Source organism: Anolis carolinensis, chromosome 5 (assembly GCF_035594765.1).
Source record: "Anolis carolinensis isolate JA03-04 chromosome 5, rAnoCar3.1.pri, whole genome shotgun sequence".
Lineage (NCBI taxonomy): Eukaryota > Metazoa > Chordata > Lepidosauria > Squamata > Dactyloidae > Anolis > Anolis carolinensis.
In genome coordinates, this window is record NC_085845.1 from 924,802 (window position 1) to 945,311 (window position 20,510).

At 46.4% G+C, this 20,510-nt stretch overlaps 1 protein-coding gene across 3 annotated transcripts in view; it reads right to left on the reverse strand.

Annotated features, from left to right (window-relative positions):
• Nucleotides 1-9,769, reverse strand: part of siglec1 (sialic acid binding Ig like lectin 1) — a 55,772-nt gene extending 46,003 nt beyond the window's left edge. For 2 of the 3 annotated variants that reach the window (XM_062981369.1, XM_062981370.1), the window contains exons 1-4: nt 5,788-7,566; nt 4,404-4,766; nt 2,651-2,950; nt 1,021-1,287 (exon numbers count right to left, since the gene is read on the reverse strand). In XM_062981369.1, coding sequence (XP_062837439.1) covers nt 1,021-1,287; nt 2,651-2,950; nt 4,404-4,766; nt 5,788-5,848 — 991 coding nt within the window. In that variant the 5' untranslated portion in view covers nt 5,849-7,566. Of the gene's footprint in view, nt 1-1,020; nt 1,288-2,650; nt 2,951-4,403; nt 4,767-5,787; nt 7,567-9,442 lie in introns of those variants that run through there. The other variant, XM_062981368.1, reaches the window with a different exon arrangement.
• Between the last annotated feature and the right edge of the window lie 10,741 nt (nt 9,770-20,510).

Below are 20,510 nucleotides of genomic sequence, written 5' to 3' on the forward strand. Positions count from 1 at the left end.
TTGCTTTTATGACTGTAAACCGCCCTGAGCCCCATCCGGGAGATAGGGTGGTATATAAATAAAGTTATTATTATTATTATTATTATTATTATTATTATTATTATTATTATTATTATTATTATTATTATTTTGGAGGTTAGAGTTCACCTACATCCAGAAAGCTCTGAACCAAGCTGATGTCTGATCTTGACCAAACATGGCACAAAGATCCAACATGGCCACACTTCAGTGATATTACCTAACATCCCAAAACTTACAAACAAGGCCTTCTTCTAGTAAAGCGGTTCTCAGATGTTTTTGCCTTTAACTCTCAGAAATCCTAAAAGCTGGTAAACTGGCTGGGATTTCTGGGACTTGTAGGCCAAAACACCTGGGGACCCAATCATAGGATTATAGAGTTGGAAGGGACCCCAGAGGTCATTCCTAAACTGTATGGGATTCCCTTTCCTCAAGGTCAGGGTCACAACAGTAAAAAGTTTATGATCGCCACCTAGTGGCTGTTTTTGACATTTACACCAATCTGTAATGTGAAGTACAGTTGAGTCTCACTTATCCAACATAAACGGGCGGCAGAACGTTGGATAAGCGAATATGTTGGATAATAAGGAGAGATTAAGAAAAAGCCTATTAAACATCAAAATAGGTTATGATTTTACAAATTAAGCACCAAAACATCATGTTTTACAACAAATTTGACAGAAGAAGTAGTTCAATAGGCAGTAATGCTATGTAGTAATTACTGTATTTACGAATTTAGCACAAAAATATCATGTTATATTGAAAACATTGACTACAAAATGCGTTGGATAATCCAGAACGTTGGATAAGCGAGTGTTGGATAAGTGAGACTCTACTGTATTTATTTACAGTGGACGCTGCAGAAGATGTTTCAAGCTGCTCTTAAGATAAAGAGAAATCAGGCTGCACATCAAGGCTTGCAAATGAAAACTGCCGTTTTTAAAGACTCTACAAATCTTTTGAGCTGAAAACATGCACTTGGCCTTCCTCTTTCATACTCACAGAAAACGTAGAGCGTGACGCCCTCTGCCGCTCCGCTGCCCACGGGGTTCTCGGCCTCACAGCGGTAGAGCCCATAATCCCCGCGGGCCACGCTCCGGAAAGTCTTCACCTGCGCGCTTCCAGGGAGGAGGAGGCCGTCCCTGAACCACTTGTAAGCACTGACTCCCGGGAAGCTGCTGTTGACCCCACAGGTGAGCGAGGCCTCGTCTCCCACCCGGATGTTCTTCGCGGAGGGGCTCAGCGACACCGTCACCCCTTTGGGGACATCTGGGGGCAAAAGAAGCACAAGCTGAGGCTGCGGCTACAATGCGGAGTAAAGGCAGTGTCATGGAGCCAATTCCCAGAGCTGAGTCTGCAAGCTCTGGAATTGGAGCCATAACAACAAACACTCCCCGATAGCTCATGCAGACACCTGGCTGCGGAGCATGGGAACTTTTGGAGTGAGAATCAAAACAGCTTAGATGAATAGTTGGCGTTGTAGTAGTAGAAATGTGATATGTGGGGTGGGGTTTGGTGATGATATTTACGTGTGGTGTGACGTTGTAGCAAAGGTGATAAAATTGATTGTGTGTAAACATTATGTCATTCTCGACTTTTCCCAAGTCGTGTGTTCTTCAATAAAGATTGGTTTTGATAACAGCTACCTTTGGTCTGTGTTCATGCTGGTCGTTTGAAGTAAGCGTGACAGGCAGTTTGGCATCACTTCAGTGTTAGATAGATAATGCACCGTTAGACAGGAATGCATTGGCTGTAACCCTACTGTGTAAAACTGGTGGAAATACAGTTCTAATGGACATGTGGTCGCACACCTGCTGAAGGGTTAAGTGGGTGGTGATGTGTAACGGAAGAGGCATGCTGAAGAAGCGGAGTCATGACCATGTGACAGGCATGATGGGGGCACATCATTCACTCTTGTCCCTGTTTGATAACAAGAAGCTATGGGTATAAAAGTGGGCAGCAAGCATGGTCTCTCTCTCTCTCTCTCTCTCTCCCTCTCTCTCTCTCTCGCCATGATTCTCTTGCTTCTCACTGTACACCCATTGCTGATATCTGTTACCATCGTGAGTATATCTCTGTATATACCGATAGGAAATCAGGGGATCCTGATGTGTGTGTATATAGCTGTACATAAAGCAACATGTCAAGATTAAAAGCCTCCACTGTGAGCTTTGGGAAAAAACTGAGTGAAAGTGTTTTCTAAAACAGTCAGTGGCACAAGGTCAGACTGTGCAGTAAAACTCTGCTGCCAACTGGTAAAGGACTCTGCTATGTTTGCATTGATTTCTACAGCTTTGCCTCTGAAACAATCAGTCAGGTGCGCAGTGTGAAGGAGGGTGTGATTAAGGAGGGAGAAAACTATAAATCACACACCCATCCTACCGTTTTCCCACACAAACTGAATTCATTCTCCACCCTAATGAACCATCCACATCTGCATCTGCGCTGCAGAATGAATGTATTTTGATCCTGCCTTAACTGCTGTGGCTCAATGCTATGGAGTCCTGGGAGATGTAGTTTGTCACTCTTGGGTAGAGAAGGCTGAAAACCATGCAAAACTGCAGCTTCCAGGATCCCATAGCATTGAGCCATGGGAGTTACCGAATTAATGCAACGGAGTGGATGCACGTACGTTTGACGCTGAGGGTGAGCCTCCCTGCCGCCGTCTGTCCCCCGACGGAGACCTCGCAGCTGAGCTTCTGCCCGTGGTCCTTCCAGGAGGGAGACATCCGGAGGGTCTGGCGCTTGACCGCTCCGCTGGTGTCCAGCTGGACCTCCTCAGTTACCTGTGCGGCCTCCGAGACGTAGCCAACCCACCTCAGGGTGCTGCTTTCGTCGAAGGGACAAACGTAGGGGCTGGAGCACCTGAATTCCGCCGGAAGCCCCTCGCGGAGCTCATCTGGGGAGGAGACGCTGGGCCTCTCAGGGGCGTCTAAGGGAAACAGCAGAGGAATCGCCTGCGTTGCCTCCAGTCTCATGCACCATTGAATCTAATGCGCACATCCCTTTTCAAAACCCTGAAATGTTTTCTTAAGCATTTGCTTGCAAATGTCATGTACGGTGGTAGATCAGCCAGAGGCCGAAGGTTTAACTGAGGATTTAAAGAGGATTGTGGGATTTCCTGTGGCAGAAAGTGATGGGCTCTCAAGTCTGGGAAATTCAGGTCTGGGAAATGATGTTTCTCTCTGTGAGAAAACTGGTCCCGAAAGTGCAGGGTCTCAAGGCCAGGCCGAGGAGTCAGAGGTAGAAATAGAAGATAAAGAATCGAGTGAAGAGCTGAGTGATAAAGAGGGTTCCCAGGAGAAACCACCTGTATCCATGGAGAGCAACAAAAGTCTCTGTTTACAAATCAGAGCCAAAAGTAAAGTATGCAGGCCGAGAGATTACCTGAGAAATCTGGGAAGAAAATTCATGGAACATGTAATGCTTTCATGAGTGTCTATCAAACAACAAGTTGTTTATTTTAACAACACTGCGTTAGAGTTGGAAGTAGCTTAGCTCATGTGATGAGTTCCATGCCTCTCCATGCTTGGAAAGAGCCTGAAGTGTCCTTTGAGGTGGAAATGTCTCCATGCGATGAGGTGGATGGTAGAGTTCCCTCCTTTCAGGACACTTCTGCCTCATTCCAGCCACGGAGGGCGATGCATGACGGCCAGAAGTAGTTTAACTCGTGTGATGAGCTCCATGCCTCTCCATGCTTGGAAAGAGCCTGAAGTGTCCTTTGAGGGGGAAATGTCTCCATGCGATGAGGTGGATGGTAGAGTTCCCTCCTTTCAGGACACTTCTGCCTCATTCCAGCCACGGAGGGCTATGCATGACGGCCAGAAGTAGTTTAACTCATGTGATGAGCTCCATGCCTCTCCATGTTTGGAAAGAGCCTGAAGTGTCCTTTGAGGGGGAAATGTCTCCATGCGATGAGGTGGATGGTAGAGTTCCCTCCTTTCAGGACACTTCTGCCTCGTTCCAGCCACGGAGGGCGATGCATGACGGCCAGAAGTAGTTTAACTCGTGTGATGAGCTCCGTGCTTGAAAAGAGGCTGAAGTGTCCTACTAGGGGGAAATTCCTCAATGTGATGAGGTCAATTGTGGAATTCCTTGCTTTCAGGACACTTCTGCCTCGTTCCAACCACGGAGGGCAATGTATGACGGATAGAAGGATTTTAACTCATGTGATGAGCTCCATGCCTCTCCGCGCTTGGAAAGAGGCCGAAGCGTCCTTCAACAGGGCTTTCTCAATATGATAAGGTGGATAAACACCCAACATGGGAGGGCTTGGGCGGTGCCTTCCTACCTGGCAAAAGACGGCCGGGCTGGATACCCTTTAGGGACCTCTCCCAACTCTGTGATTCTAGGCTTCTCCTCCTCCTCCTCCTCCTCCTACTTACCAGCCACGGTCAGCTGAACGGCCTTCTGCTGAGTCCAGCGGTTGCCTTCGCTGATCTCGAAGCGGAAGTTGTAGCCGCCGGCGTCCTGCCTGGTGAGGCCCCTGAGGAGCAGGGTGCAGTTGCGCCGGAGAGGGTCTCCCAGCAGCTGTATGCGGTCCCGGAACTGGGCCTCGGCTGTGGCGGGGCTGGAGGAGTGGAAGGCCACCACCTTCTGCCCGGCCTGGTCCTTGTACCAGATGGCGGTGATGCCCTCGCGGGGGACGGCCACGTTGTCCGGGAAGGAGAAGGTGCAGGGGATGACCACGCAGGAGCCCCGCACGCCCTGCAGTCTCTCCGGGTACGAGGCGCCCCACGAGGCCCGCACTGCAAGGAGAAAGGGCTCGGGGTGAGGGGTCAAGGAGCGAGAGGGGTAAGAGTCCACCTGCCCGTCCAGTATAGAGTTGAGATGGATACAGCTTGCAGAGAATGGCAATGGAGAATAAGCAAGAACGTGCATTTTTGACATTGTGGGTGATCCCAAAAGGATTGGCCTTGGTCAGGAGTGTTGGGAATCACCCTGGACTACTCAAGTCTAGATGTAGTCAGATAGATGATAGAGTTAGACTGAGGGAATCCTTTCCCCGTTTCCAAAGCATGCCTAGACAGGCTTTACTGTGTTTTCACTCTATCTTGTTTACGTCACATCCCTTACTTTGAAGTTAGTAGAAATGTGAATCTCCAGGGAAAACTAACTTCTCATTGGTCAGAATGGTTTATGGCCCCAATAAACTGGACCATGAGGTTGGAACCATTTTGGTTCAGTCTCTTCTCCCTTTGTTCTTCTAGCTAACAAGCAGCATCTTGCTGTCTCTCCTGGCAAGATGTGACTATTTAGATGTTTGTTATTTTTCCTTTCTTATTTTCTCCTTAGAAACCAGTCTAGAGTAGACTAGACAGCTCCCAAGCCTTTCTATCTACAATGGGATTCTTTTTACCTGAATAAATAATTTTTGAACTTTTACTGAGACACTGCAGTCCATTGCCATCCTAAATGGTCAAAGGCTTCTCTTTGCTCGCCCCGTGTAAGTAACTGTTGCATTTGAAAGCTTTTGCTTTTGCTACTCTGCTGATTTTGGTGGAATCTCCCCCAGAGAGGGTTAAATTGAGTCTAACCGCTTAGAGATTACCAAAACAAGGAGGAGATCCCTCTTTGGGTGCTTTTAAACAGAGGCTGGGTGGCCATCTCTCGGGTGAGTTCTGGTTGTGTTTTCCCTGCATAAAGGCAGACTGGGGTTGGACTGGATGGCCTCTGGAGTCTCCTCTAACTCTATAACTCTATGATTCTATGAAATATTACCATGATGGGGTCGAAAGGAACCAAAGACACGCAGTGAGAAGAACATACCTTGGAGGACATACTGAGATAATCCCAAAATGAAGAGGATCGCAGGCATCGCAGTCCTCATGGATTAATCCGGGGGCCAAGTCCTAAATCGGAGAAGGAAGAGCAAAGCAAAGGTCATAGCAAGGTAGGAGGTGTGTGCGACTTATGAGTTGGGCGCATAGGATGCTGTGGTGCAGGAGGCCAGGAACCGTTGGCTCATAGAAGGGTCTCGTTCAAGGGGAAGGAATCTCAGGGCGAGAGCACTGCCTTGAAAATGGTTTGCTCACACTTTCCCCCCCATTTACTTGAACGGGCTCCTCCGTGCCAGTGCAGGTGATGCGCCAGGTGTCTTCTTTCATGACATCATGGGGGCTGGACTTTGTTGTGACATCACAAGGGGCATCTCTGTGATAAAATATTTTGTGTGGTTTGAATGAAATCGTATGAAAGATATATGGATGGGACCTGTAGATCCTAAAGATGCCATCCTAAGAAATGAGGCCTGGAAAACTACAAAAGGAGGTGAAGAATGCGTGAACTATAATTAAAAGTTGCTGTCATTCATGACAATTATTAACTCTGTGGTGGAAAACAACATGTTCACATTACCAGAAACAATGATGCTTTTAAGTTAAGGAAGTCAACAGAGTGGTTCCTTTGTCTTGAGAAGGCAAACCAACATCCTTTCAGAAGGAAAGCCAACATCTGTCTGGAACTGATGGAATCAGCAGGTTTTAGCTGGAAAATAACTTGCGGGTCATTTACAACATTTTTGGAACAACATCAGCAAGAAATATGCTGCATGTCGCATCTCAGGTTAGCTTCACGTTGCTAAATACACCAGGCTGTACACAGGTTGAAGTCTTTTGTAGTTTATTAGGAAATAGGAAATAAATAGATCTTAAAAAGCAAAAGTAAAGTTCCAAAAGATTGTTGCAAAACGAAGCTTAAAAGAATAATCCAAGAAAACATAAAGCATAAAACAAGGTTCCATTAATGCATGACAAAGTCCCATGAACATGAACACACAAGGCTTTGATAATCCAGGAAAGCGAGAGCTTGCTTCTTGACTTGAGCGAGAAGTTGCTTTGACAAAGGTTTCTCTCTCAGCACACTGTTTTAATACCCTTTGCATAGCATGAAAGCATTTCTTTGGCCTCTGACCTCCCTCTTGTTTGCTAGTCTAGCACTCCTGCGAATCCTGAATTCCAAACGGCCTGCTCATCTAAAGATTCCGTTTCGTCAAGGCCAGACAGCTCGTTAGCATTAGCGTCTGTCTGCATGCTATCAGACTGGGAGCTGTCCTCCCTTCTTGAGTCAGTTTGCACCTGGCGAACTTCAGTATCATCAACACCAAGGGAAGGGAGAAGGGGTGGAAATATCTGTATGACAAGGAGTGAATAATAAGACAATCGCTTCCCCTTGAAAAGTCCTAGCCAATGCATGGTCTTTATGGGCGGATCTTGGTGTTTTCCACTCGAAAGGCAACCCCGGGGCCACTGCAGAGGATGCATCATTTAACACGGAACTTCAAATTGAAGACTTCTCTCTTCTGGCCAGCCAAGCCAGCCAATTCTAACCTACAAATTGTAGCTTCCATTTCATTGGCACACTGATTCTAATGTATTCAATCTTATGCCTATGTCTTTTAATCTATGTACCGTATATACTCGAGTATAAGCCGACCCGAATATAAGCCAAGGCACCTAATTTGACCTCAAAAAATGGGAAAACATTGACTCCAGTATAAGCCGAGATACCAATAACATTACATTAGTTGAGGCATCAGTAGTTTAAATGTTTTTGAATCTATACATCAAACTGTAATTTAAGATATGACTGTTCAACTCTGATTAAATCATTATTTTCATCTTCTTCAATGTAAATGTGCTTATGTATCCTTTTAATAATAATAGAGTGAAAAAATTAATGTAATAATAATAATAAATTCAGTAAAATAATAAATGTAATAATAAATAGAATAAAATAATAAATGTATTAATAATAATAATAATAATAATAGAGTAAAATAAATGTAAAAGTAACAACAATAATAGAGTAAAATAATAAATGTAATAATTAATAGAGTAAAATAATAAATGTAACAATACCAATAATAATAGAGAAAAATAATAAATATACTATATATACTTGTATATAAGCCGACCTGAATATAAGCCCACCAGGACCCTCACCCGAATATAAACCGAGGAGGGTTTTTTTCAGTCCTAAAAAAGGGCTGAAAAACTAGGCTTATACTCGAGTATATACCGTACTTTAATGGTTGTACGTCTTACCAATGCAACAAATGGGCAACAAATTATTATTATTATTATTATTATTATTATTATTATTATTGGATCTTATATTTTATTTAATTTTTATATTCATATTTAAATTATTTGCTCTGTTTTAATTGCACTGTGTCATGTTTGCTGTTCACTGCCTTGAGTCCCTATATCAGGAGAAAGAAAAGTGGGATCAAAACAAAGTGAAAGGACTTCCTAAGGAAAAGGAAGCAGGACTTGTTCTCTCCCGTCCTGGGGACTGGGACTGTTTAAGCAGAGGCTGAATGGCCATCTGTCAAGGGTGCTTTGATTGTGCTTCTCCTGCCTGGCACAATCGGGTTGGACTAGATGGCCTTTGGGTGCCCCTCTCAATTCTATAGAAAAAGAGAGACTGCCTGGGAGTTCATTAAACTCTTTCCTTCTCTGGAGATTTTTAAGCAAAGCCTGGAGGACCATCTGTTAGGCATGTTTTGATTGTGCTTTTCCCGCCTGGCAGAAAGAAGGGGGTTGGAATGGATGGCCTTTGGGTGCCCCTTCCAACTCTGTGAGTCTATGATTCTATGTAGTCGTCACCATCGCCATCTTGGGATCTTGTAACCCAGTGTTTCTCAACATGGGGGTTGGGACCCCTGGGGGGGGGGGGGTCATGAGGGGGGTGTCAGAGGGGTCGCCAAAGACCAATGTTTTCTGTTGGTCATGGGGGTTCTGTGTGGGAAGTTTGGCCAAATTCTATCATTGGTGAGGTTTAAGGGGATTTTTGATTGTAGGTGAACTATAAATCCCAGCAACCACAACTCCCAAATGTCAAGGTCTATTTTCCCCACACTCCACCAGTGTTCACATTTGGGCATATTGGGTATTTGCACCAAGTTTGGTCCCGATCCTTTATTGCTTGAGTCCACAGGGCTCTCTGGACATAAGTGAACTACAACTCCCAAACTCAAGGTCAATGCCCACCAAACCCTTCCAGTATTTCATGTTGATCGTGGGAGTTCTGTATGCCAAGTTTGGTTCAATTCCATCGTTGGTGGAGTTCAGAATGCTCTTTGATTGTAGGTGAACTGTAACTCCCAAATGACAAAATAACACCCCCCCCCACACACACACACACACACACATCACATCACCAGTATTCAAATTTGGATGTATCAGGGGATGTATGGCTTAAGCAGCTGAGGGGGAAAGGAAAGGGCCCGAGGCCGTCAGGAATGGTGGGACTTGGAGTCCAAAACACCTGGAGGGCCAAGGTTTTCCCTCGCCTGCTGTAGGATGTCCATCATTGTTTGCAACTGAATAAACTTCTCCCATGTTTTTATAGTAGAACCCATTTGGAAATGACATTTACACCCCAGGAAGAAATCTCCTAGTGTGACCTGGCGTCCTCCTACCTTGTCTTGAGCTGCTTTGGGTTCCTTCCGGTGGTCAGTGTGGGGCCGTGGAGGTGGCTTCTCCCTCCCAAGGCTCCCAGCGAATGCGAGGAGGTCCAAAGGCTTCTGGTCTTCCTTTTTAGGGCAGCTTTATTGCCTCTGGTTTTGGGAAGTCCCTGCTGTCATGTCAGCTGTTCCCCTTCCAAACACAGAGGCCTGCAGGGCTCCATAAGTGCTGATGAGGCTCCTTGAAGGAGGAGGGAGGGACGGAGGGGAAGGGGGTCACTTCTGGGCAGAAGACTTCCAGATGGATGGACACAGGCTGGGGCCACATGGCCCAGGAGGAGAGAGGCATCCCAGGGATCAGCCGTTTCCTAGGGAGGATCCCTGGGGAGAAGGCAGCCCAAGGCTCTCTGGGTTGCTTGCTTACTTAGGCGATCCCTCGTAGTTCGAGGATGATGGTCTTCCAGTTGTGGGGTCTTGGGGGGGGGGGTGTCAGTGTTGTCGACCGCGTTTTAGGGGATCGGGCCCTTAAGGAGAGACCCGATCCGGTCCTGAGAGAACGGACCTTGGCGGAGCCAAAAGGAGAATTATGAGCCGCAATACAACCTGAAGCCGAAATGAAGAAGGTCCGCCAAAGTTGAAGGAAAATCCGCCAAGGAGTCTTTATTGAGCAATTCAGCTGAAGAGGACTCTAGTAGCGATCATTCGGTCTACTAGGGTACCATACAATCAAAATAAAGCCATATTTATATAAAATTTCAGTCTGACAGCCCTTTGAATTTACCGCCCCGCTCCCCCGCCCATCTGATCGTTGATAGGCTAGAAGGTTGAACGAGGCGGGCTTTCGTTTCCCGCCTTGCTCCGTTGGCCCAGTAGGAAGCTGCTTTTTGTCCCCACTCGAGCCAATCAGGAAGGAGAAGGCGGGAGTTATTGAAACAATGAAGTGACAGGGCAGGAAATATCGGATTAATTCCTGCTAGACCGATTTCTAAAGGGATTAATGGCAGCAATCAAGGATGTCCGGGTTTCTGTCACGTACACAGAATTTAGATATGCCTTGGGGTGTCAGAGGTGGAAGTAAAAGATGGGTGGTAATGAGCCATATTGACAGGCTCTGCAGGGCGCCTTCCTGAGGTGTCCTGGATTTTCCTTTGGGTGAGATATGACAATGTTTGCCTTGGGGCGAATCACCTTTAGGTCAACACTCCGAATTCGGCGACTCAAGCCCTATATTGTCCATGCAATTTGAATTTGATTGGATTTAGCGGTGGCAGATTATCCTTTTGTTTTTGGGAAAGGAAGCCTGGGTCATAGGAAATGGGATAAGTTCTGGGGTTCAGGTTGAGTTCAAAATATTTCCTATTTGATTTCATGATTTGACAATTATATGAAATAAAATGAAAAATAAAATAAAGTTGGAATATAAACCATGCTGGGAAAAATACATATTTTCCGGGGATCCCAAAGAGTACAAATACATATAGGCAGATAGATAGATTTCATGGAAATAAGGGAGAATCCATAAAAGTGAGTTACATTGCATAAGGGGGAATCATGAATGATATAAACAATTGAAAATATTTGATAAGAACGAAGTTCATAACATCTGGAGAACCCAGCATGGAAATTCATAAAAGTGGAGTTTTAGCAGCATGATTTTACAATTCATGAAGTTGTTATCTCTTGCCTCAGGCTAAAAGGTCAAACACCTTTTGTGCAGAGAGTCACAGTAAACTCCAGTAAAAAGTCTCAATCACCTTCTACTATAAATATATGGAATATAGAACATAAAGTCTTGATTTTTCAACTATCTTTTACAAAGTCCTGGGGGGGGGGGGTCACCTCGATCACATATGTATGTTTGTAAGTAAGTAAGTAAGTAAGTAAGTAAGTAAGTAAAAGTTTATTTGTATACCGCCCTCTCTCCCGAAAGGGACTCAGGGCGGTTTCCAATATAAAATCAGCATAAAACATTGTACAATAAAACACTGAAAACACTATAAAACGCTATAAGAATTAAAAACAAAAACAAAACATAACAATTGACTAAAACAATCACATAAACAGAAGGAATATAATCACTCAAATAACATGAATCTGCAAAGAAAGAGGAAAAAAGGACCACTGGGATGGAGGAGAGGATGGCCTGGAGGGACCACTAGAACTAAAATACAATGTTATATTCTAAGATGATTTCGGGCAGAGGAATATAGTGCAATGTTTCAAGTCAAAGAGGTGGCCTGTGCAACTGCTATAGCTATGGGCTCGGTTATCCAAAGGCGCAGCGGAAGAGCCAGGTTTTAAGCAGCCTTTTGAAGGAAGCCAGGGTGGGTGCTTGCCGGATCTCCTCCGGAAGGGAATTCCAGATCCGGGGAGCAACAATAGAAAAGGCCCGCTCCCTCGTCCCCGCCAACCGAGCCTGGGATGGTGGCGGGAGCGAAAGAAGTGCCCTACCGGAGGAACGAAGAGGACGAGTGGGTTCATAGCGGGAGATGCAGTCACAAAGGTAGGCGGGTCCCAAACCGTTTAGGGTTTTATAGGTAAGAACCTGCACCTTGAATTGGGACCGGAAAATAATCGGTAGCCAGTGGAGCTCCTTGAACAGGGGAGTAGATCTCTCCCTGTAGTTTGCTCCAGTTAACAACCTGGCAGCCGCACGTTAGACTAACGGAAGTTTCCGGGCTGTCTTCAGGGGCAACCCCACGTAGAGCGCATTGCAATAATCCAGTCTAGAGGTGGCTAAGGCGTGGACATTGTCCACAATGTCCTGCCTCATGTATAGAGAAGTTGTTTAAAGCTACTGACAATGCGGTCGCTGTTGCCCGCTTTTGATCTAAAACTATTTAGCTGCTTGTGATTCCTTTATCACTTTTAAACATTTATTATGCAGTGCTTTTGACATGAAATAAATAAATCTCTTAAGGTTGGCTCTGCCTCTCGTGGTGCCAGAGCGCAGTCTGTTCAGCGCCTTCCAAGTCACCCAGCCTTCTGTGTGCCCAGGGCGGAGTCTCTCATCCAGTCCCAGCCACTGATTGAGGTTCCAGGTTTTAGCCTGCCACTTTTGGACTCTCGCTTGCTGAGGTGTTCCTGCAAATGTCTCTATAGATTAGTGGTTCCCAACCTTTGGGCCTCCAGGTGTTTTGGACTTCAACTGCCACAATCCCTAACAGCCTAACCTACCGGCTGTTAGGAATTGTGGGAGTTGAAGTCCAGAATACCTGGAGGCCCAAAGGTTGGGAACCACTGCTGTAGATCTTAGGGAGATGTTTCTTGATTTAAGGCATTGGCATGCTGGCTGATATCTGAACAGAAGATGGGCTGGAGATGTCAATGCCATGGCCCTTTCATTGCTGGCTGCCACTTCCAGACGGATATCAGGTGTTGCAATATCTATTCATAACCTGTCCTCATTGTGGATCTAGTGCTTTATGTAAAACTTTCCAAACTCTGTGTTATGACATGTTTGTGGGTTGGCTGCAATGCATAGGTGCGCCACCCAAACTAATGGCTATGTGAAGTAAGCAGTTTATCTTCGGGGTGAGAAGGGCGGAATATAAATACTGCAGATAAATAAATAAATAAGGATTTGGTTTAACCCAGGCATGGGCCAACTTCGGCCCTCTCTCTGGGTGTTTTGGACTCCAACCCTCTACCGGCTGTTAGGAATTGTGGGGAGGGAGGGCCAAAGTTTGCCCATCCCTGGATTAACCTCTGCTTTGTTAGCAAAACTGAATGACCGTGCCACAAAATGATGCCTGTCTCCAAAGGGCGTCACCAACATGAAATGTTTGGAAAGCGACTTTGGTCAGTATCTGGAGTAGCTTCCCAGCCCTTGGCTCTCTTCCAGCAAAGAGGGAGGTGCAGGAAAGGTCAGGCCGGCGCATCTACATCTGGACAGTAGGCCTGGGTCTGTTTCGGCTCAATCTGTCAGCACCGCAGGCGACACCATCTCAGCCATCATGGGCACGTTTCCTGAGGTCAACCCCAGAAGGTCCTGTGGGCTCCCCATTGCGCCCTCAGTAGAAATGACCAGTGGCCAGGCCCTGGCAGGGAAAACCCAAGCCTTCCCAGCCGATGGCCATCCAGCCTCTGTATGGAAATGTCCAGAGAAAGAGGCTTTATTTGGGCTTCAACGTGGGTCTGTTTCTGGCAACATGAGGAGGACTGATAAGATAAGGAGAGGCGCTGGATGGGGCCGAGGGATGGTCCGGCCCAGCATCCTGTTTCCCAAACAGAAGCCGTCCCCGGAGTCCCTCCTGTCAAGGGAAGCAATGCCACCCACCCCTCCCCAAATCCCCAGTGGGGCCAAGACCATAAATCACAGCAACGGCCGTTTGTTAGTGTTCCATGCACGCCTTCGCTGCCCTTCCGTTCAGTGCCCTTCCGGATGCTGTTGAGCTTCTCTGGCCGTGGATTCATGTTCAGGCGCACACAGTTCACAGTCGCCAAGGCAGGGCTCTTCCAAGGAGAACCTGACTGTGACACTGTCTGTAACACTACGATTTTTGTTCCTGGGTTATCAATGACATTTCCTAACTGGTTCTATCATAAACACGTGGAAAAAGCTTATTAAACTGCCAAAACTTCGTTTTTGCAGAAGATACATAATCTCGTAGCACATTTTGCTCTAGCTTTCTAATGAACATCTCACAGAGTCTCACTGATTTAACATAGTTTCTACCACAAAAACAAAGTTTCTGGAATGTAACAACTACTTTTAGAGTAAGCACTGCACAATCAAACAGGAAATAATGCTTTCAAGCTAGGAACAGAATTGAGTTGTTGTGCATTTTCCGGGCTGCCTGGCCATGTTCCAGAAGCATTCTCTCCTGATGTTTTGCCCACATCTATGGCAGGCATCCTCAGAGGTTGTGAGGTCTGTTGGAAAACTAAGCAAGGGAGGTTTACATATCTGTGAAAGGTTCAGAGTGTGAGAAAGGACTCCCACTCTGAACAGAGGAATTACAGACAAGAATCCATCAGGGGCAGCTAACACCTTGGAACAGAGGATCCCCCCCCTCCGGCAGGAAGAAGCCAGGCCTTGAAGCTGGCAAGGCCATTAATGCTAATCAAGGTGGTCAGTAAGGCCTTCGACAAAGTCCCCCACGACCTTCTGGCAAACAAACTAGTAAAATGTGGGCTAGACAAAACTACGGTTAGGTGGATCTGTAATTGGCTAAGCGAACGAACCCAAAGGGTGATTCTCACCAATGCGTCGTCTTCATCATGGAAAGAAGTGACAAGTGGAGTGCCGCAGGGCTCCGTCCTGGGCCCGGTTCTGTTCAACATCTTTATTAACGACTTAGACGAAGGGTTAGAAGGCACGATCATCAAGTTTGCAGACGGGACCAAACTCGGAGGGATAGCTAACACTCCAGAAGACAGGAGCAGAATTCAAAACGATCTTGACAGACTAGAGAGATGGGCCAAAACTCACAAAATGAAGTTCAACAGGGACAAATGCAAGATACTTCATTTCGGCAGAAAAAATGGAAATCAAAGGTACAGAATGGGGGACAATGCCTGGCTTGACAGCAGTGTGTGCGAAAAAGACCTTGGAGTTGTCGTGGACAACAAGTTAAACATGAGCCAACAATGTGATGCGGCTGCTAAAAAAGCCAATGGGATTCTGTCCTGCATCAAGAGGGGAATAGCGTCTAGATCCAGGGAAGTTATGCTCCCCTCTATTCTATTCTGCCTTGGTCAGACCACACCTGGAATCACACTGGGTCCAATTCTGGGCACCACAGTTGAAGGGAGATGTTGACAAGCTGGAAAGCGTCCAGAGGAGGGCGACTAAAATGATTAAGGGTCTGGAGAACAAGAATCCCTATGAGGAGCGGCTTAAAGAGCTGGGCATGTTTAGCCTGCAGAAGAGAAGGCTGAGAGGAGACATGAGGAGGGACATGTACAAATACGTGAAGGGAAGTGATAGGGAGGAGGGAGGGAGCTTGTTTTCTGCGGCCCTGCAGACTAGGACACAAGGGAACAATGGCTTCAAACTACAGGAAAGGAAGGAGATTCCACCTGAACATCAGGAAGGACTTCCTCACTGTGAGAAGGGCTGTTCACCAGTGGAACTCTCTGCCCCATGTGGAGTGTGGTGGAGGCTCCTTCCTTGGAGGCTTTTAAGCAGAGGCTGGATGGCCATCTGTCGGGGGTGCTTTGAATGCGATTTCCTGCTTCTTGGCAGAATGGGGTTGGACTGGATGGCCCGTGAGGTCTCTTCCAACTCTACTATTCCATGATTCTATGATTCTATGATTCTAATTGCAACATTCACACTGGTCTCCAACAGACAAGAGTTCTTTCTCCCACCTGGACATTCCACAGATATATAAACACCACATGCCTTGTTTCCAACAGACCTCAACAACCTCTGAGGATGCCTGCCATAGATGTGGGCGAAACGTCAGGAGAGAATGCTTCTGGAACATGGCCACACAGCCCAGAAAATGCACAACAACCCAGTGATTCTGGCCATGAAAGCCTTCGACAACACATAGAACATTTTTTAAAAATAATGTTACATAGTGTAATCAGCAGGAGTATCCCATTTGGAGGTGCGTCTGAGGGCAACAAGGTCTTCCCGGTGGCCACCTCCCTAGAGAAGTCCCCTTTCTTACATAAACAGACAAAGATCTTTCTGATTCAAGAGGCCGGTAAGGATGGGCTGCAGGAGGAGAAATAAATACAATGAGCATCAATAACACAGCAAGGCACCTGTGGCGGCAGAACCCATTTACCGACACCTGGGGAATATGGTCTGTCTAGGGCAGGGGTCCCCAAACTTTTTAAACAGGGGGCCGGTTCACGATCCTTCGGACCGTTGGAGGGCCGGACTATAGTTGGCCACCAAGCAATAATAATAATAATAATTAATATTAATAATAACAACAACAACAACAACAATAATAAAAAAGAGGGTTGGAAGAGACCCTTTGGGCCATTGAGTCCAATGCCCTTCTGCCTTTGTGCATTGAAAGCACAAGCAAAGCACCCCTGACAGATGGCCAACCAGACTCAATGTTAATAATAATAATAATAATAATAATAATAATAATAATAATAATAATGATAATAATAATACAGGGTTTTGGAACACAATACTCCTGACCTCACAATCGTGTTAAAAAACAAAGTAATGATTGCTAATGTTGCAATACCAGGTGACAGCAAGATTGAGGAGAAACAACTGGAAAAGCTGACACGATATGAGGATTTAAAGATCGAATTACAAAGACTCTGGCACAAGCCAGTCAAGGTGGTCCCAGTGGTGATCGGCACACTGGGTGCAGTGCCTAAAGACCTTGGCCTGCACTTAAACACAATCGGCGCTGACAAAATCCCCACCTGCCAGCTGCAGAAGGCCACCTTACTGGGACCTGCATGTATTATTCGCTGATACATCACACAGTCCTAGACACTTGGGAAGTGTCCGGAATATGATCCAGTACAACAGCCAGCAGAGTGTCTGCTGTGGACTCATCTTGTTGTGTTTCTAATAATAATAATAATAATAATAATAATGATGATGATGATGATGCCATTGGGTCATTTAGCCCAACCCCCTTCTGCCCTTGTGCCATGGGGGCCGGATAAATGGCTTCGATGGGCCGCATTCGGCCCCCGGGCCTTAGTTTGGGGACCCCTGGTCTAGGGATTTGCAAGGATCTCTAGGCAAATCCACAAAAGCCAGACCTACAAATGTGGAGGAGTTTTGTTTTTGGGGGATTTTTTCCCGTATGAGAAGCGACTTGACAAACTGCAAGTTGCTTTTGGTGTGAGAGAATTGGCTGCCTGCAAGGATGTTTCCCAGGGAACGCTGCCCGGTTATTATTATTGTTCTCGTATTTATTTCTATCCCACTTTTCTGTCTCAAAGGTGAAAGGCTCAGGGAGGCCATAGATAGAGGAAAGTTGTGCTATTCTCCGATGGGTCGCCATAGCCAAGGCATTCAAGTCCTTCTCTATATATACTTTAGCCAAGGCATGGGCCAACTTCGGCCCTCCCTCCAGGTGTTTTGGACTTCAACTCTCACAATTCCTAACAGCCGATAGGCTGTTAGGAATTGTGAGAGTTGAAGTCCAAAACACCTGGAGGGAGGGCCGAAGTTGGCCCATGCTTACTCTAGCCTACTTCCTCAGGTTGTTGTGAAGACAAGAAGAGACCTTGGTGAGCCTTTTGTGTGTGTGTGTGTGTGTGTGTGTGTGTCAGGAACAACTAGAGAAACTGCAATTTGCTCCTGGTGTGAGAGAATTGGCTGTCTGCAAGGTTGTTGCCCAAGGGACATTGCCCAGGTGTTTTGATTGTTCTTACCATCTTTGCGGGAGGTGTCTCTCATGTCCCCGCATGGGAAGCTGCAGCTGACAGAGGGAGCTCACCTGCACTCTCCCCGGCTTGGATTCGAACCGGCAACCTTCAGGTCAGCAACCCAACCTTCAAGTCAGCAGTCCTGACAGCACAAGGGTTTAACCCACTGCACCACCGGGGGCTCCTGTGAAGGCATGACTGTACAGAAAGATCCCCACAACCATGGGACCCACAGTAGCAGTGCCCTAGGAAAATGCTAGGAATTTATTAGGATTTCCAGGCAGTTCTATGGTGAGCTTCCCCTGGAAGCTCCTTCCCTTGGTGCAAGTGCTGGATGCTCAGCGGAACAGAGCACTGTCGCGAGAAGTTACTTACATGACCCAGGCTGTGTCTACACTATAGAGTTAATGCAGTTTGACACCTCTTTAACTGCCATGGCTTAATGAAGTGGAGCCATGGGTGCTGTATTTTGGTGAGACACCGGTCCTCTTTGGCAGAAACTACAGCTCCCAGCATGCCACAGCCTTGAGGCTTCAAACATCCAGCTTAGAAAAGGCTACTAATGAAGGATGGGGCCGAGGCCACAGGAAGGGAGAGAAATCTGTCTCTCAGGAGGGAAGTTATGGTCATGCGGGAAGGAGGTCTCCACTGAGGCTTCATCTCCAATCCTTGTTTTTCCTGCTTCTTGGCAGAATGGGGTTGGACTGGATGGCCCATGGGGTCTCTTCCAACTCTAGGATTCTGTGATTCTGCGTCTTGTCTTCAGCCTGGTGAACTTTTCTCTATCCTGGCCCATTCGGTTTGGCTTATACTCGCCAGGCACGGATCCTTTTACCCACAGTCCTTGCTTATCCATTTCACAAGCATTGTATCACTTTACGCTCCCAGTTTGCATTCATTCTGCAGCATAGATCCACCCCAGAATCATAGAATCATAGAACAGGAGAGTTGGAAGAGACCACATGGGCCATCTAGTCCAACCCCCTGCCAAGAAGCAGGAAATCGCATTCAAAGCACCCCCGACAGATGGCCATCCAGCCTCTGCTTAAAAGCCTCCAAAGAAGGAGCCTCCACCACGGCCCGGGGGAGAGAGTTCCACTGGTGAACAGCCCTCACAGTGAGGAAGTTCTTCCTGATGTTCAGGTGGAATCTCCTTTCCTGTAGTTTGAAGCCATTGTTCCCTTGTGTCCTAGTCTGCAGGGCAGCAGAAAACAAGATCCCTCCCTCCTCCCTATGACTTCCCTTCACGTATTTGTACATGGCCCTCATCATGTCTCCTCTCAGCCTTCTCTTCTGCAGGCTAAACATGCCCAGCTCTTTAAGCCGCTCCTCATAGGGCTTGTTCTCCAGACCCTTCATCATTTTAGTCGCTCTCCTCTGGACGCTTTCCAGCTTGTCAACATCTCCCTTCAACTGCAGTGCCCAGAATTGGACACAGTGTGATTCCAGGTGTGGTCTGACCAAGGCAGAATAGAATAAGGGGGAGCAGGACTTCCCTGGATCTAGACGCTATTCCCCTATTGATGCAGGACAGAATCCCGTTGGCTTTTTTAGCAGCCGCATCACATTCCTGGCTCATGTTCACCTTCCTCCCCACGAGGACTCCAAGGTCGTTTTCGCACACACTGCTGTCAAGCCAGGCATCGTCCCCCATTCTGTATCTTTGATTTCCATTTTTTCTGCCGAAGTGAAGTATCTTGCATTTGTCCCTGTTGAACTTCATTGTGTTAGTTTCGGCCCATCTCTCTAGTCTGTCAAGATCGTTTTGAATTCTGCTCCTGTCTTCTGGAGTGTTAGCTCTCCCTCCCAGTTTTGTGTCGTCTGCAAACTTGATGATCGTGCCTTCTAACCCTTCGTCTAAGTCGTTAATAAAGATGTTGAACAGAACCGGGCCCAGATCCTGTGGTTCGTCGTCACCCAAAGCTCAATACAAGACGCACAAGTCAGCTTTGAACCTCAGAGTCACACTCCAACGGCCACTGGATCTTCTGCAACAGAAGTTCTAACTTCTCCTTTGTGCACATATTTTGACCTTGTATGCAGGATGTACTCACTCAGCAAACACGAGTGGCAATGGGCAGTTTCGGTTTCCCAAAAATGTATTTAAAAACGGATAAAGAAACGAAACCTAAAGTCCTTCCCGATGAGGTTTTGTGATCGAGGTGACCACCCCCCCCCCCCCAGGACTTTGTAAAAGATAGTTCAAAAATCAAGACTTTATGTTCTATATTCCATATATTTATAGTAGAAGGTGATTGAGACTTTTTACTGGAGTTTACTGTGGATTATCCCTGCACTCTGAGGCAAGAGATAACAACTCCATGAATTGTGAAATCATGCTGCTAAAACTCCACTTTTATGAATTTCCATATTTGGGTTCCCCAGATGTTGTGAACTTCGTTCTTATCAAATGTTTTCAATTGTTTATATCATTCATGATTCCCCTTTATGCAATGTAACCCACCTTTATGGATTCTCCCTTATTTCCTTGAAATCTATCTATCTGCCTATATGTATTTGTACTCTTTGGGATCCCCGGAAAATATGTGTTTTTCCCAGCTGGGTTTATGTTCCAACTTTATTTTATTTTTCATTTTATTTCATATAATTGTCAAATCATGAAATCAAATGGGAAATATTTTGACCCCAACATGAACCCCAGCTCCTATGACCCAGGTTTACCTTCCCCAAAACAAAAGGTGATTCGCCCCCAAGGCAAACATTGTCATATCTCCTCCAAAGGGAAAACCAGGACGTCTCAGGAAGACGCCCT